This window comes from Pseudozyma flocculosa (assembly GCF_000417875.1).
Source record: "Pseudozyma flocculosa PF-1 unplaced genomic scaffold scaffold00001, whole genome shotgun sequence".
Taxonomy (NCBI): Eukaryota; Fungi; Basidiomycota; class Ustilaginomycetes; order Ustilaginales; family Ustilaginaceae; genus Pseudozyma; species Pseudozyma flocculosa.
The window spans coordinates 1441831-1457256 of NW_006920869.1; the positions used below are offsets into that span (position 1 = coordinate 1441831).

General features: G+C 65.3%; 5 protein-coding genes across 5 annotated transcripts; 2 read left to right on the forward strand and 3 right to left on the reverse strand.

Annotated features, from left to right (window-relative positions):
- Positions 1-11: 11 nt before the first annotated feature.
- On the reverse strand, positions 12-1883 carry PFL1_00516 (uncharacterized protein; the record flags this gene model as incomplete). Its single annotated transcript, XM_007878010.1, has 1 exon — positions 12-1883. The coding sequence occupies one exon, from the start codon at positions 1881-1883 to the stop codon at positions 12-14; it is 1872 nt and encodes a 623-aa protein (XP_007876201.1).
- Positions 1884-2472: 589 nt separating this feature from the next.
- PFL1_00517 (uncharacterized protein) lies at positions 2473-3872 on the forward strand (the record flags this gene model as incomplete). The annotated part of the gene is made up of 3 exons (XM_007878011.1): positions 2473-2562; positions 2641-3323; positions 3425-3872. The coding sequence occupies 3 exons, from the start codon at positions 2473-2475 to the stop codon at positions 3870-3872; spliced, it is 1221 nt and encodes a 406-aa protein (XP_007876202.1).
- Positions 3873-4654: 782 nt separating this feature from the next.
- Positions 4655-6669, forward strand: PFL1_00518 (uncharacterized protein; the record flags this gene model as incomplete). The annotated part of the gene is made up of 3 exons (XM_007878012.1): positions 4655-5197; positions 5304-5508; positions 5603-6669. 3 exons carry the CDS (start codon positions 4655-4657, stop codon positions 6667-6669), a joined length of 1815 nt encoding a protein of 604 aa, XP_007876203.1.
- A 359-nt stretch (positions 6670-7028) lies between these two features.
- Positions 7029-8151, reverse strand: PFL1_00519 (uncharacterized protein; the record flags this gene model as incomplete). Its single annotated transcript, XM_007878013.1, has 3 exons — positions 7029-7095; positions 7208-7517; positions 7629-8151. 3 exons carry the CDS (start codon positions 8149-8151, stop codon positions 7029-7031), a joined length of 900 nt encoding a protein of 299 aa, XP_007876204.1.
- Positions 8152-9806: 1655 nt separating this feature from the next.
- PFL1_00520 (uncharacterized protein) lies at positions 9807-13073 on the reverse strand (the record flags this gene model as incomplete). The annotated part of the gene is made up of 2 exons (XM_007878014.1): positions 9807-11474; positions 11505-13073. 2 exons carry the CDS (start codon positions 13071-13073, stop codon positions 9807-9809), a joined length of 3237 nt encoding a protein of 1078 aa, XP_007876205.1.
- Between the last annotated feature and the right edge of the window lie 2353 nt (positions 13074-15426).

Below are 15426 nucleotides of genomic sequence, written 5' to 3' on the forward strand. Positions count from 1 at the left end.
CCGAAATCCAACTACCACTCCGTCTGCGCTTCGGCCTGCCGTCTGACCAGGTGGGTGATCTGCAGCTCTTCCTCGACGAGCTGCCGCACGAACTCGAGCGAGGTCCTGCACCCCTGCAGATCGCGCTCGAGCTTTGGTCGGTCCTCGTCCTGCAACGTCAGGATCGGTGTTGCCGGAAGCACCTTGGTGAGGACGCGCTCGGCCTCGTCGATCGCCTCGGTATGCTCGCGGTACGCGCGGGCGAGTCGGTCGCAGAGCGTGACGAGGAGCTCGTGCGCGTCCGCCTCGTTCTGCGGCGAGACGGTCTCCTCGTGTCCCGTCAGCGTCGCTTCCCAGTTGGCGAGCAGCCGCTCCCCTTCCGCATCAGTCTGCGGCGTGTAGCTGAGCAGCTTCGCTTGGCGTTTGCCTCCAGTCTTTGACCGATCCGGAGCGTGCGACGAGACCTTGGCGGCCGCGGCGCCTCTTTCCTTGTCGAGCCTGCGGGTCTTGTCTATGTGCTTGCCCTCGAGAGCAGGCGTCACCACCGGGCTCGCGACGGCAGCTTTCGGCAGCCGAAGCGCGAGCAGGCGCAGCGCGGGAACGAGTCGGTGGGAGGGATGCGCTGGCGCTGGATGGGGATGCAGCGTGTAGTCGCCCCAGTAGCCGCGGTCCTGGAGCAGCTCCATCTTGCGCTGTCCGGCCTCGCCCTGCTCGTCAAAGAGCCGTTCGACCTCTGCGTCGACGCTGACTTCGCAGTACCGATTGCCCTTCCACGTCGCCCCGTCGGAAGCGGCACCCTCGTCCTCGCGAGGCCGTGCATCCTCCTCGTCGGAAGGGCAGACCCCGGGCAGGACGAAGCCGTACTCGGACAGCAGCGAGGCGTTGGAGTGGGCGCCATAGGTGATGAGGCACTCGTCGCCCTTGCGCATGCCCTTGCGGCCGAGGTGAAGAGGGCGCGCAGAGGGGGGCGGGGCGTACAGCTCCAGGCCCCCCGCGGGGTTGAACTGCACCCGGCACTCGAGCGAGGGTTGCGAGGTGTGGTTGGCCATATCCAGGAAGGGCGCAAGGGTGAAGTTGTCCGAGTGGGCTTGCAGGCCGAGCGGGAAGAAGATGCAGCGGGAATTGACGCAGAGCCAAGCCCAGAGGAACTCGGCCAGGCGTATGCTGTGGCCTGTCGTTTTGGTCAGGTGGTCAGGGAGCGCCAGGATGGATGGATCTTGATGATGCACCTCCTCGATCCGCCTGAAGTCTCTGTCGAAGCGCTCGACTACGCGATCGAGCAGCCTTCGACTCTGCCGGGGGAGCGCCTTGAGCAGCTCTTCGTAAAATTGTAGCCTGCGGCCTATCAGGTTGGGCGCGTCCCCGAGTCCGAGTGAGAGTGCGCCATCGTCTGGTTCTGCTGATGTTGGCAGCCTGGTGTAGATGAGCCAGAACAGGGGGACGGTGTCGAAGCGCCGTGGCAGGGTCGCAGCGAAGTGGTTCAGGAAGCTCGCCTCGGGCCCGTCGTCGGAGCCTGATAAAGGCGTGGCAGCTTGGACGCGCTTCCTGATGTGCCACTTCTGAAGCACGAGGGATATCGCCTGCGGGGTTGAGAGCTTTGGAGGGCTGTCGCCTGCATTGGTTGCGCAGGTCTGCTGCTTGGAAGGGATGAGGTCGCGAGGGAGGTAGGGCGCGAGAGTGTTGGGATGGAGGAGCGAGCGTGGAGGGAGGGAGAGGAGGAGCTGTCCTGGGCGGATATCCTCCGTGAAGACGAGACCTCTGCCTGCGGGTACGGCCTCGGACACCTCGAGCGGCACCGACTGGCGCACCTGCTCTGGGGTGAGGCCTTGGGTCGATACGTCGGAGAGGAGGCGAAAGAGGACGTGGTTGAAGGCTTCGGCTTGGTCCTTGATGGGTGGCTGCATGTGGGCAACGCAGGGCTAGCTCAGCGAAGAGCTCCCTTTCGTTGTGGGTGTCAAGGGGTGTGGAACAGAGCAGGGCAAAGCGGCGGCGGTGGCGGAGGCGAAGCAAGATTGGTGACAGAGGAAGACAAGGTAGGGTAGGTCGAGGGCACGGCTGGTGGGAAGCGTTGGCGCTGCTCTGGCTGGCCCGCGCAGACTTCCGACTCCCGCGGGCGATGCTTTTTTTCGGAAAAAGGCAGCAGCTGCAGCCCCTCTTGGCCTCCACAGTTCAAGGTGCTTGCATGGGGGCGCACCTCTCAACGCGGGCGCGTCTGACCAGGGAGGGCCTGGCAGGCAGGGTGGGCAGGCAGGGCAGAGCTCCGGAGGCCAGGCCCAGATGAAACGAGAGGCTAGAGAGAGGCTAACTACCCCGCTCGCTGCCTGCCTTCGCCCCCTCGCCTTCTTCTGCGCTATCAAGAGGTGGGGGGTTGGCTTCATCTCTGCTTCATCACCGCCGACACTCGACCTCCTCATCTCGTTCCATTCCCTCTCTTCGCTCACCTCCTTCCTTCCCTCTGTCCTTCACGTTACACCGCCAGCACCGCTGCCCGTCATGGCCGACCAAGAGCTAGACTACGAAGCCGTCAGGCAAGAAAACATACGCAAGAATGCCGAACTCATGCTCAGCCTTGGCCTCGACAAGGTGAGCATTATCCCCGCCTGGGCAGCCAACATACCACCACGCTCCTCCGCTAACACCCTCCTTGCTTCTGCCGCACAGGACTCCGTGCGAATGCGCCCCCCTTCGCCCGAGAGAAGGCCCCCGGCGCCGCGCAAGCTCGGCGATGGCGACTACCCCGGCGGCAGCAGCTCCAGCCGCCGCATACTGCCGCCCCGCAAATCTTCCCGCATCGCTGCCGCAGCCCCTCGCTCCTACGTCGAAACCTTCAGAGGCTATGCGGACGGAGACCCGAGGCTCGTCAAAAAGGAGAAGCGCGAGAAGGTCTACCGCAAAGGCTCTAGAAAGAGCAAGCGATCCGAAGGCGACGCAGGCACCGGCAGGTACAGGGACTGGGGCAGCGACGACGACGACTACGACTCCGACGACTATGTGCAGCCACGGTCGCGGCCAGAAGACGACTTTGACAGCGGCGACGAGCGGCGCGCACGCATCTACTCGCCCTCGTACCGCGGCAAGCGCGACGGCTCCGAGACGTTTGTCGAGATCCCCGCCCGCAGCCAGCTCAAGAGGCTCCGGAACCCGCCGCTGCCAACGCCTCCTCCCAGCATCGACGAAGAGGACGGCATCAGCCCGGTGCGCGCTCCGTTGCCGGCAAGGGAAGAGGTCGAGCCGGGCAAAGGCAGGGGCGCGCTGCTGTTCGAGGAAGGGTATAGCCACTTTAGACCCAACGTCACGCCCGAAGAGATGCTGAGAGGGGGCGTCTTTGGCGGCACTGCATTCCGGTGAGTCGTGCCGTCTGCATCAGGGGCATGGGCTGGAAGAACGTCGCGCTGACGTAGGCTGGCCATGCTGCTGTCTGCCCCTTCCTTTCGAACCAACGCAGGCCGTACCACTCGTCGGTGTTGCGGCGTGACCTGGACGTGGACGCGGAGCTGGCCGAGCTGCCGACATCGTGGCTGGAGGGCCTGGATGTCGACGGGCTGCTGACCAGCTCGACGTACGACGCCAGCAAGAACCGCTTCGGCGTCAAGGCGGGCCAGTCGCTCGAGGACTGGGAGCAGGCGGGCTGGGTGCGAGCCCAGGATCCGCGAGGGTGGTTCCAGTGGTATTACCGGTTCTACCTGGGCCGGCGCAGCTCGGACGATTCGCGGCAGATCAGCCGATGGCTTAAGGCGTGCGGGCCGGCGGGGAGGTTCAAGAAGATGCTGGTGCAGAAGGTGGCGGCCGCCGGCGGCGCCTGGGACGACGGCGAGGTCAACCCCGTGGTGCGCCAGACGCTGTGGCAGTGGGGCTACGACCTGAGCCAGGCCGACTACCGAGCCTACCTCTGAGCCGGTATCGTGAGGGACCGCCAGCAGGCAGGCATGGGTGACGCGGCGGGCATGCCGTCGATGGCTACCACAACGCGGAAGTCGGCATCTGGTTGGCGCCGGGGGGGCAGGAAATCAGGCCAGCAGGGCGCGTCGGTGGAGATGTCCGTGGAGGAAAGGCTCGCAGGCGAGCACTTCGCCATCTTCACCTTTTCCCCCCTGACTCTGGCTCCTTTTGTGCGCACCTGCTCGATTTCGACTGCCGATGACAAAAATGACAGCCGGCTGCGTTACCGCGTATCAGGCCGGCCGCACTGCCGGTCCATGTTGCTGTGCCTTCCGTCTCGGTGCCTGGGTGAGCTTCTCGACGACGACGACGTGGGCGTCACCGATGGTCGCAGCGCGAGGCCGGGGGTTGCTCGTTGGTAAGCGGCAGTCTGATTGCTTGGTGGCAGGGCCGGTCTGGGGCTGCTGCAGCTCTGGTATCCGATGCCGCGGCGCAATCTTAGCCGAAGAGGGGTATCGCCGGCAGCGTGGCCCTCGCTGCCTATGCAATCTGGCAATGGCCTGATCCTGACGGAAGCCAGGAGTCGGGGCTGGCACCGAGCAGCTCGAGGTGAGCGCCACCCTGGCTTGCTTGCTTGCTTGCTTCAACCCCCACCACCATCTCACACCGGTCACCACCCGCTGACCAGCTCCTCCCGTCGGACCAGCCTGCCTATCTTCCGGCACCGAGTCGCTCCGATTAGGCTTTAGAGTTTGTCGTCGCCGCCACCACCGCCGTGTCGATCCGCCCTTCAACAATGTCGAGCGCCAACTATTCTCGCTCGCACCCGTACCCGCCAGACGCCAATGCGCTGCTCGAAGCGACGCGGCGTCACGCCATCAGCCACCCGGTCTCGACCCTGCTCGTCACGCTGGCCGCTCTGGCCGGGTCGTACCTCTTGGCGCTCATCTACTTTCCCAAGACGTCGGCGTGGTCCAACCTGCCCGGGCCAAAGCGGCACTCGTGGTGGCTCGGCAACCGCAACAATGCTCGGATCGGGCAGGGCAAGAACGAGGGCAAGCCGCGCCCGCCCCTCATGACGCGCGAGGGCGACGACCTGCTCGACGTACCCGACGTGGCCAACGCCGCCCTCCTCGAGGACTTTGAGTCGGACAACGTCATCCTCCCGCGCCCGCTTGGTGGCGAGCTCCTCGTCACCCGCGACCCGGCCGTAATGAACCATATCCTCTCCGACAGCCACGGATACCAGCGCAGCGCAGCCGGTACCAAGGCCACCAAGATCATTGTCGGTGACGGCATCGTGGCCGTCTTTGGAGATGAGCACAAGAAGCAGCGCAAGGTGAGCACGGCCTGGCGAGCGAAGTCAATCCCCCCCCCCCCCCTCGCCAGCCACTTCTGACCCGCATCGGCTTCTCCGCCACTTTTCTTGCCCTTGCTGCGCTCAGATGGTGGGACCGGCATTCAGCGTCGACCACCTGCGTGCGCTGGTGCCCACCTTCTGGGACCTCACCAACGCCATGGTCGACCAGATGGAAAAGGACCTCGACTACGAGGCCAAGTTTGGAAAGGACGCCAAGGACGCCGTCAAGTGGTTTGGACGTGCGACGCTCGACATCATCGGCAAGACGGGCTTCGACTACGACTTCGAGGGTGAGTCTGCCGGCGTTGATCGGATGGGTGGACAAAGCGAGACTTGGCGCCATACTGACAGCTCGCCGTGCTTATCTCCTTCCCCACCGCACAGCCGTAGCGCAGGGGCCCAACGGCATGTCGGTGCGCTCCGCCTTCCACGCCGCCATGACGTCGACGATGAACATTGGCGCCTTTGACGCCATCGTCGGCGGCGTCATCTTCTTTGTCGTCCCCTCGCTCCACTTTCTGCCGGTGACGGACAATGTGCGCAAGATGCTCGAGATGCGCAGCGAGCTGATCCGGACCTCGCAGAAGATTGTCCAGATCAAGGCCAAGCAGATCCGCGAGGAGCTGGCGCACGCGGGCGACGAGACGTTTTCGGGACGCAAGGACATCCTGCACCTGTGCATGCGCGCCAACATGTCTCCGGACATCAAGGAGGCCGACCGCCTCTCTGACGAGACGCTGGCCGGCCAGATTGTCACGTTCCTGTTTGCCGGCCACGAGACGACGGCGACGACGTTGAGCTGGTGCCTCTACTTTCTCGCCATGAACGCGGGCCTGCAGGACGAGCTGCGCCAGTCGATCCACGACGCCCTCAAGCAGACGTCGACCGCCGTCGACGACCTGCCCTCGCTCGGGTGGAACGAGATCAACTCTGCGCCCTTCAAAAAGGTCGAAAACGCCCTCGTCGAGACGCTGCGCCTGCGTCCTCCGGTCTCGACGACGTTCCGCACGGCGTTCCGCAACGACCAGATCCCCACGACGACGCCCGTGCGCACCAGGGATGGGCGGATGCAGTCGACGATCCCCATCGAGAATGGCGCCGAGATTGCCCTGTCGATCTCGGGCAACTGCCTGGACGCAAAGTACTTTGGACCCGACACGCACATCTACGACCCGTCGCGGTGGGACAACCTGCCCGCCGCCCACGCCCAGGCGCGCATGCCGCCGCCGTGGGGCTTCTACGTCTTCAACGGCGGACCCAAGAGCTGCATCGGCAACCGCTTCGCCATGACCGAGATGAAGGTCATCCTCATCAAGGTCCTCCTCACGTGGCGCATCGAGCCCGTCGAGGGCATCAAGCTCAAGAGCGTCCCCGCCGTCGTCCAGCGCCCCGCCGTCGTCGGCAGGGAAAAGGAGGGAAGCCAGCTGCCCCTCCGCTTCGTTAGGATCTGAGGCCGCGGCTGCTGCCGTCGATCCGTCGTCGTTTGTTATTTTGAGTAGATGCGCCCGGAGGGGTCGGGTTTCTATCGCAAGTCATGGAACCGTGTTGCACTCGCATCTTCGGCCTAGTGGGACGCGATTGGCGGGCCGCACGCGGAGCGCCGGGAGGTGCTTTGGCAGAGGGAGAAATCCAAGACGAGCTGGTGGCATGGGCGAGATGGTGCCCTGGCTCTCTCTCTTTTCGAATTGGTGGCAGAAAGACGTTGGATGGTGGTACAGACAGGTTGGAGAGGCAAGGTAAAAGGCAAGGCAAGAAGGTAAACGAGACTGTGCGGATGCTGGTTGAAGATGAAAGGTCGGAACGCAGCCGTCTAGGCGTTGGCGGTGCGGGTGAGGTTGAGGTCCTTGAGCTGACCGGCTGCGAGGTCGTAGAGCCACCTGTCGATGCAGCGTGGGTAGCAAACGCAGACACGGGGGGCGGCGACGGGCGAGACGTCAGCAAGCGGCGGGCGAGGCGATGGAAATCGGCAAGGGGGACACAGCAACGCACCCGTGCACCTGGACCTTTTTCATGACCTTGCCGCTGAGGGGCGACGTCTCCTCTTTCCAGTTGCTCTGGATCGTGGCCGACTTGACGACGTTGTCGACCTGCTCGCGCACGCTCTCGCGCGTGACGAGGGCGTTGAGTTCGGCGCCCGTCACGCCCGGGTTGGCCTGGGCGACGCGGTAGGCGAGCTTGGTGAGGGGCGTCAGGTGGCGGAAGAGGGGCGTCGCCGCCGCCTCGTCTGGCGGCGGGCCGTTGGAGCTGCCGTTGATGGCGGCAATCACGCCTCCGCACGACGTGTGGCCCACGACGACGACTGGCCGGGAGGGGGGTCGATTCAGTAAGGAGCGGTGCCAGCCAGGGGCCGTATTGGTGTCATCGTGAGCTTGCGTCCTTTTGTCGCCTCCAGGCCGGCGGCACAACTCACCATGCTCGACGCCGAGGGCCTGGACGGCAAACTCGAGGACGCTGTTTGCGTTGTCGTCGTCGGGCCGGAACTGGTTGGCAATGTTGCGCGTGACAAAGATCTCGCCCGGGTCGGCACCGCAGATGACGCTCTCGGGGATGCGCGAGTCTGCGCAGCCGACCCAGAGGACCTTGGGCGACTGGCTCTTGCTCAGCTCCTCGAGGAGGGCGGGGCGCGTCTCCTTTGTCTTGCTCGACCAGGCGACGTTGCGCTCGAGGAGGTGCTGCACCATGGCGTCCTCGTCGTTGCGCTGCGAGTAGAGCTGGAAGAGCTTGGTGAAGCGCGGTTCGCGGTACGGGCGGCTCGCGACGGCGGTCGTCGAGAGGGGCTGCTGTCGAGGCGGTTGCAGAGAGACGACGGCGGCTGCGGCAGCGGCGGCAGGGGCGACGCGGAGGAGGTGCGAGGGTCGAGCGAGGGCGAGCGAGGGTCTGATGGAGGTATGTACAGGGAGGGATCGGAGCGGGTAGGCTGCCAACCGGGTCATTCAGATGCGAGAGGTAGGGATAGCGGGGAGGGGAGAGGCAGCGTGCGCGGACGACGAGAGCGCGTGTCTATATAGGCACACGACACGGGGAGGCGGCGGCGAGGAGGGCGGCGAGAGCGACGAGAGAAACCGAGGTGGGGCGCAAAGAGCGCTAGTTGGCGGTGCTATGCGAGGCAGATTGGCAAGGAAGAATGGACGACGGGGACAAGAAGGAGGCCACGTTGCGTTGGGAAAGACAGAACAGAGGAGAGATAAGAGGGCGGGGCGAGGAGCGAGGATGGCGAGGCGGAGCTGCCGGGCCGTCGAGGAGGGGGGAGGGGGCCAACGAAGGAAGGCACGACGGATTCGGCAAGGACCGGCCAAACAGGCTAGGCTAGGCTTTGGCGGGGTCCACCGACGACGACGAGCAGGAGCGAGAGCAGAGGGCGAGGAGCAGGAAGGAAGCAGGAAGGAAGCAGGCAGGTTGCGGAGCGGAGCGGTTGACTCGACCTCGACGGCGAATGGTCGTCGTGCGGGCCAGAAGGCGAGCCGATCGAGTCGGTCTGTGGGGCAAGCCCAGCCTGGCCAGCCTCGACCCACGCAACGGTGCATGCTCGAGCAGCCTCGTTCTTCCAAAAGCCGAAGCCAAAAAGCGCCTGGCCTTTGCTGCCGGCCTAGCCTGTGCCTGCCCTCGCTCGCTGGCTCGCTCAACTTTTTTTCAACTTCCCAGCCTACAGTAGCCCTGCCAAGCAAGCACCAAGCAAGGCCCTTGGGTTGGGGAGCCAGGCCGCGGTGAATTCAATCGACAATCGCGCCGCGCACGGCTTCTGCTTTCTCGGCTCTCCCTCGCCTGCTTGCCTCCACCCCTGCCTGCCTGCCCGCCTGCCCGCCAGCCCGCGCCTGCATTTGGGCCTTTTTCAAATGGATCTGGCGAGACGCCCTGGCTGCCTTGGCTGGCTTGGTCGCGAGATCCGATGGCGCGACCATGCTGATGGGTTGATAACGAACCGCGCCAAGATCGACTCGACTCGACTCGACTCGACTCGACCTTTCAATGCCCCGGCCGGCCTCATGCGTCCTCGTCGTTTTTTGGGGGGCGCCGCCGTCGTCGTCGTCTCGCTCGCTCGCTCTGCCTCCATCGCTGGCAGTCGTAGGTTCACACTACACTGCCATGCTACAGCATCGCAGCATAGCATCGCGGCTTCTTCGAATCGGTCAAACGTCGCAGGCCATCACACACCGAGTCTGGCTCAGAGCAGTGCACACTGCGCCCACACGAGTAAGAGTGAGGCAGCTCCGTGTTGGAGCCAGGCTCATGCCACGCACAGACCACACTGCTCAGTTGTGACGGACCGCTAAAGCCGGACATGCCACCGGATCCTTCCGCGGCTCGCCTCGGCTGCTTCCGTCCAGAGATGGCTCCGGCTTGGCAGCGATACCGCCAGGCTAGGCTATCCAGGTCACTACTCGGCGCACCGCAGTCGTCGAGGAGCCGTCGTACGCATCATCGTCAAGGTCAATCAAATACAAGGTCCGTGGAGTGGAATGAAAATGCGTACATCGCCAGCCGGCAGAATGAAAGCAAAGAGGAGCGCAGGCAAATGGTCGGGCCGACCAGGGTCATATGCGTTGCGTCTTGGTGTCGAGGCTGCTCGTGGCCGCGGGCCGAGCCGTCCTTAGGGCTGGCCCGCCGGCAGACTGAAGTCGAGCAGCGGCTGGCTCATGCGCCGGCTGCGTCGGTCACCGCCGCCGCCGCCGCCGCCGCCCGCGCCTTGGCTCAGCCTCCTCCGGTCCGTCTCGCTCAGCTCCCGCTTCTTGGGCGTCTGCGCTTGGAACGGGTTGGTCGGGCTCATGGCACCGCGCTGCTGCGATCGCGATCGTGACGGCGAGACTGCCGCCGCCACCGCAGCGGCAGCCTTGGTGCCCTCGACGGGGCCCTGGGCCGACGTTGGCGACGAGGCTAGGTGAGATGGAGGCTGCGAGCTACGCCCCTTTGACGGGTCCGCTTGCGGCACCTTGGAAACCGACCGCCTCCATTCGGCGGCACGGTCCAGGCTCTGGACGCTCGATCGCTGCTCACCGACGGCCTGCAGCAGCGAAGCGCTGAGGCGTCGCGATGCCCGCTTGTTGGCGTCGGGCGAGGCAGCGCCCTCGCGGCCGCCTCCCGCTCCACCGTTCGTCAGCGCAGCCAACGCCTGCTCCCGCTCGCGCTCCTTTTCCCGCTCCATCATCCTCCGCTTCTCTGCGCGCTGCTTCTTCTCGTACTCCTCGCGCACCGCCTGCAGCATCTCGGCCTCCTTCACCGAGTCCGTAGCCGGCTTCTGCAGAGCAGCCAGCTTGGCCCGATGACGCGCGTCCAGCTCGCCAATCGTCATCGACTTGCGAGGCGTCTTGCCCTCGCTCGCCCGCTTGCTGGCACTCGGCTGCACCTCGGCCCCCGGGTTCGTCCACGGCGAGCTGGTCGAGTCGTTGCGGCGCGCTGCAATCGAGCGTCGCGCTGCGAGCACCGCGGCCGGGGGACCTTCGTCAATCGACTTGGTGAGCACGCGAGAGTGGTGGCCCTTGTGCGTCGCCGAGTTGGCCCGAGGTCGGCTCTTGTTGTCGTGCTCGTAGCTCTGGTCGACGCGGTGCAGCATCCCACCACCGGACATCCTCCTCTCGGCAAGAGGCGCGTTGGCGTACGTCTGCTCCACTCGGCTCCTTGGTAGTGTGTCGTAGATGGCGGGAATCTGGGGCACCGGAGGGCTGGCAGCCCTGAGGTGAGCATCGACCGGCACGGCGGGCTGCAGAGCCGCGCTCGATGCGGTCAAGGAAGGTTGCCTCGACGGCAGCCACGACGGGTTGTCGGACATGGAACGCGACATCGGCTGCGACTGCGACTGCGACGCCCAGCCGCCGAAACCACCAGGATGGCTGATGCCCGAAGAATCGCCAGGGTTGCTCGACGAAGGCGACATCTCGTGCGAGGCAGACACGCCGTTGGAGCTCGTGGGAGGGCCCTGCGGCAACATGGGCGACTCACCGGGGCTCTTGCTGAGGAAAGAGGCGGCGCCGCTCATGATGGCGGCCGTCGATTGCGTGCGCTGGCGGAACGACTGGGTCACCGGGGCCTGGCTCTGGTTGGTCAGGGCACGCGACAGTTCGAGGGACTGGGCGGCACCGTGGCCGACGCTGCTGGGGGCCGATGGCTCGAAACGATGCGAGGATGCAATCGGCGAAGCGTGCATGCTGCTCGCGCTTTTCGCGCCGCCCGAGCCAGACCGGAGCATCTCGATCGACTTGCGAATGTTGGAGATCTCCTCTAGCAGCTTTGACGGGTCCTCTTCGGCGGCTCCTCCGGCCGGCTGCGCCACCGGCGGAGCGAAAGAGCCTACCGACGAGGGCGCGTCGATGCCGTCGAGCTGCAGCTGCGGCGGCGCATCGCCAGGCGCAACCGGCTTCTCGTGTCCGCGCTGGAGGTACGACATGAAGCTCGAATTGCGCCTGCGGTCGCGCTGCGGCTCCTCGGCAAAGGGAGAGCCATTGTCCTTGCGGAGACTCGAGCCTCCGGGCGAGTCGGTGCGGTCGAGACCGTTGTACGACAGCGGCGTGGCGTCAGCACCACTGCTGAAGAAGCTCATCATCGAGCCCTTGCGCTCGTGGGCCTGCATCGTTGCGCCAGAGAAGACAGAGTTGGCGTCCTTTTCGATATCTCGCGCCGTCGCCTGCCTCGCGGACGTCTTCTTGTAGCCGTGGCGCTGCTCCCACTCCTCGAGGTCTCGCTTGGCCGTCCTGGCGATCTGGCGGGCCGCTCGCTCGGCCTTGGTCCTCATGCGCCTCTCCTCGTCCGACTTTCTGAGCACCGCCATGCTGTGCCGAAGGTCCGACCACAGCCGGAGCTGGAAGGCCGTGCCCATGATGACGAGCGCGCCGAGCACGCCGAGCTCGATCTGCATGCCCTGCACCAGCGGGAAGCGGCCATTGGAAAAGGTGGGCGGGTACTTTGGCTCAAAGAGCCAGTCGAAGCCGAGGTTGCGGATGTAGAACTCCTTGAGGCCCATGCGCGTGTAGCAGTCGATGGCCAGCGTCACGGCTGTCGCGCCCGTGATGGCCGTGGAGAGGGCGAGGACGAGCGAGTGGATGCGTTCGGCGCAGCTGAGAGCGAAGAAGATGGCGAAGAGCGGCACGTAGAGGACGTAGCGCAGGCCCAGCGAGCCGATCAGGCCACCCGAACGGACCGACTGGAGGAACAGGCCCAGCATGAAGCCGCCCAGCCCGGAGGCCAGGAGCGCCGCGCTGCGCCAGAAGACGATGCAGAGGATACCGCCCACGGCTCCCGCGATGATGGTGGCCAGCAGGAAGAGGCCGCGCACCGCCTGTGTGGGTGGGTTGACGGCGCTTTCGACGCCCGCCTTGAGGATGATGCAGATGGTGATCAGGCCGAGGGAGTAGTAGCCGGCGATGAAGTAGCTCGACCAGCGGTTGCGATGGCCATAGAATGTCATCGGCAGTCCGGTGATGAGCAGCAGGGCACCGAGGACGCCAAAGGCCGGGTCGATTTCGGTGTTCAGCGGCAGCTTCTGGGATGTCGAAGAGGCGGCAGCGGCAGGAGCCGTGGCAGAGGGGGCAGCCGACGAGGTGCTCGAGGCGGACACGGTTGCCGCCGAGCTGGAAGCGGGGGGCAGCGTCGTCACGACGGGAATAAAGTAGACGCTACCGCTCCGAGAAGCCGACCTGGTAAGGCTCGAGGGCAGAGCTTGGCCTCGCGAGAGGGTGGTGGTCGAGGTGAACGTGCTGAGAGCGGGTGGCGCCGAAGACGAAGGGGATGCGCTCGGCGTTGGCGTGGTGCTGGCCGGCGGCCTCGTTGAGCTGGAGGGCGATTGCTGCTGGCAGAGCGCGGCAGCAGCCAGGAGCAACGTCGCGAGCGACGCTCTCGCCGCCCAGGACGAGAAGACGAGCTTCATGTTGGTTGCGGCAGGAGCGAGCGAGGTGACTGCTATTGCGAGCTTGACGGGACCGTCTAGACGTGTAATTAGCGGCTGCCGCGTTCGACCGTAAAGCTCGAAGGTTGGAGCTGCTCGTCTGGACGTTGAAGGAGTAGGACGGTGGCGAGACGTTGCAGGAGAGAGAAGCGGGAAGTAACGATAGTTCCGCTCTGGGGAGGAGAGAGATGGAGGGGGCGAAGGGCTCGAGGGAGGGCAGGAAGAAAAGGATACCGAAGCCAGCCGCCTGGATCGACCTCCTGCTGGGAGCAAGGCGCGCGGAGGAGGGAGGAGGGGAGAGCCGCAAGCAAGCAAGCCGGCACACGAGCCCAGGCGAGACGGCGAGCAAGACGATGGTGGAACCAAGGTGGACGAGGCGGCGGCGGCGGTGGTGGTGGTGGGAGTTGGCCTTGATGAAGAAGCGAGGGGGCGGCGGCGGGGGGCGTTGGCGGCGGCGGCGGCCTGGGCGCTGAGGTTGGTCAGCGCCGTATTGGTCTGGCAGCAAGCAGGCGGGAGGCAGGTCGAGACGTGGCAGGCTGGCAGGATGAGGAGCAGGCAGGCAAGGAGGGCGAGCGTCGAAGCTCCTCTTGCTCCATCCACGGGCAGGCAGGCGGTTCATGACCGCTTTTGGGCGCGGCCAGGCCAGGCCAGGCCCAGCAGGTTAGGTTGTACGTGGGCGGGCGGGCGGCGGGCAGGGGCAGCCAGGCCGGGCGCGGGCGGCGGCGGAGGCGACAGCGACAGCAAAAGGGTGTAGAGAAGAAAAATGCGCCAAACCTGGGTCATCTGGCCACGCTGTGTGTGCCCGCTCCCCGTTGCTTGCTTCATGTTGGCCGTCCCCTGGTTCCGTCTTGAGCAGCGGCAGGTCTTTTTGCTTTTGACTTGCAAGCTTGCGGGCATTGTTGCCTGCTTTGCTGGCTTGCTGGCTTTCTTGCTGCTTTGCTTTGGGACCAAGAAGCAAAAGAAGGCGGACCGTCCGCACCATCGCTCCGAGGGCAGGCCAGGCCGGACCCAAGCGCCAACGCGCCGGCCGGTCGTAGCGGTAGCAGGCGGTACCTGCGCTCGAGCTACACCTTGGTCGCGAGCAGTCGACCCCTCCCATCGCCAGGCTTCAAGCCCTGCGTACTGGATGAAGTCCACCTGGATCAGGCGCACTGATCCCCTTCCGACTCAACCACGGTAGCCGGCCGGCTCAGCCCTCTTGCGGGCAGTGGCTTCCATAGCGGCCCGGCGGAGCTCGACGAGGCAGCAGCGAACAATAATACACGCGCGGTCAACCTACTCTTCTACTGATCTACACAGGGGTACGCAACGGACACCCTCGAGAGGGGAGGACGGTTCGAGCACCTTCTTCTGCTTGAGCCTGGCCGGCGCTGCACGCAGGGCAAGGTTGAAGAGGGCAAGGGCAGGCAGCGTAGCCGTCCGTCGCCATCGACCGGCCACCACCACCGTCGGCATCGTCGGGGGGGCTGTACCCAGAATCGGGACCTACCCGTTGCAGCCGTCGAATGATGCATCTATGCAGCCGACCCGCGGACTGGCTGGCTGGCAGACGTCGGGATCAGGCGGCCGTCAGGCCGGTCGACCGGCCAGGTGTTCTCGACCCTCGCTGGCCTTACTCTACCTGGCAGGCGGGTCATCGACGTTGCGCGCCCCGCCATCCGTGTCACCTTGTGTGATCGCCGGCAACTTCGCTTCCGCTCCCCATTGAACAACGCTTATGGGCTACTAGCAGCTGCATGTGATGAACGGAAAGATGGTGGCTGCGGCGACAGGTACGCCATTGAGCTCAAAGGCGTAACAACCGTACCACGTATGGCGTCGTTGGCGCAACGCGAAGTGGTGAGTGGGCCTGGCTTTGCGTGCGCGCCGCGGGTGGCAAATGAAGCGACGGCGACGGCGACGGCGACGGTGTTGCGAGGCAGGCAGGTTTCGGCAAGGAGGTCACCCGGGTTTCTGTCAAAGAGGCGCCTCGCGCTATGTACCGCCTCGGTCTGGCACCTAGCCAAGCAGGCGTGTACGACAGGCTAGGCTAAGGAGAGAGGCGAGGCGAGGCGAGGCCAGGGTCAGTCGGGTTCGGTGCCAGCGGCCATGCGGCAAACTTGCTCGATCTGCCTCTGCTGTACCACGCCAGCCTGCCAGCCTAGCCTGTTTGCTCAGCCGCGCCCGGCCTGCTTCGATCTGTTGCTTGACATCTCCGCCTTGCCAGGCTTCGCCTCCGGCCCTCGGCTGTCCCGCGCTACATATAGACACATAGGCTGGCGAGGCCATCATTTCGTCGCCGCCGTCGTCCAATCAGCAGCAGCCGGAGCGGCCGGCCTTCAATCTAACGTGCGCC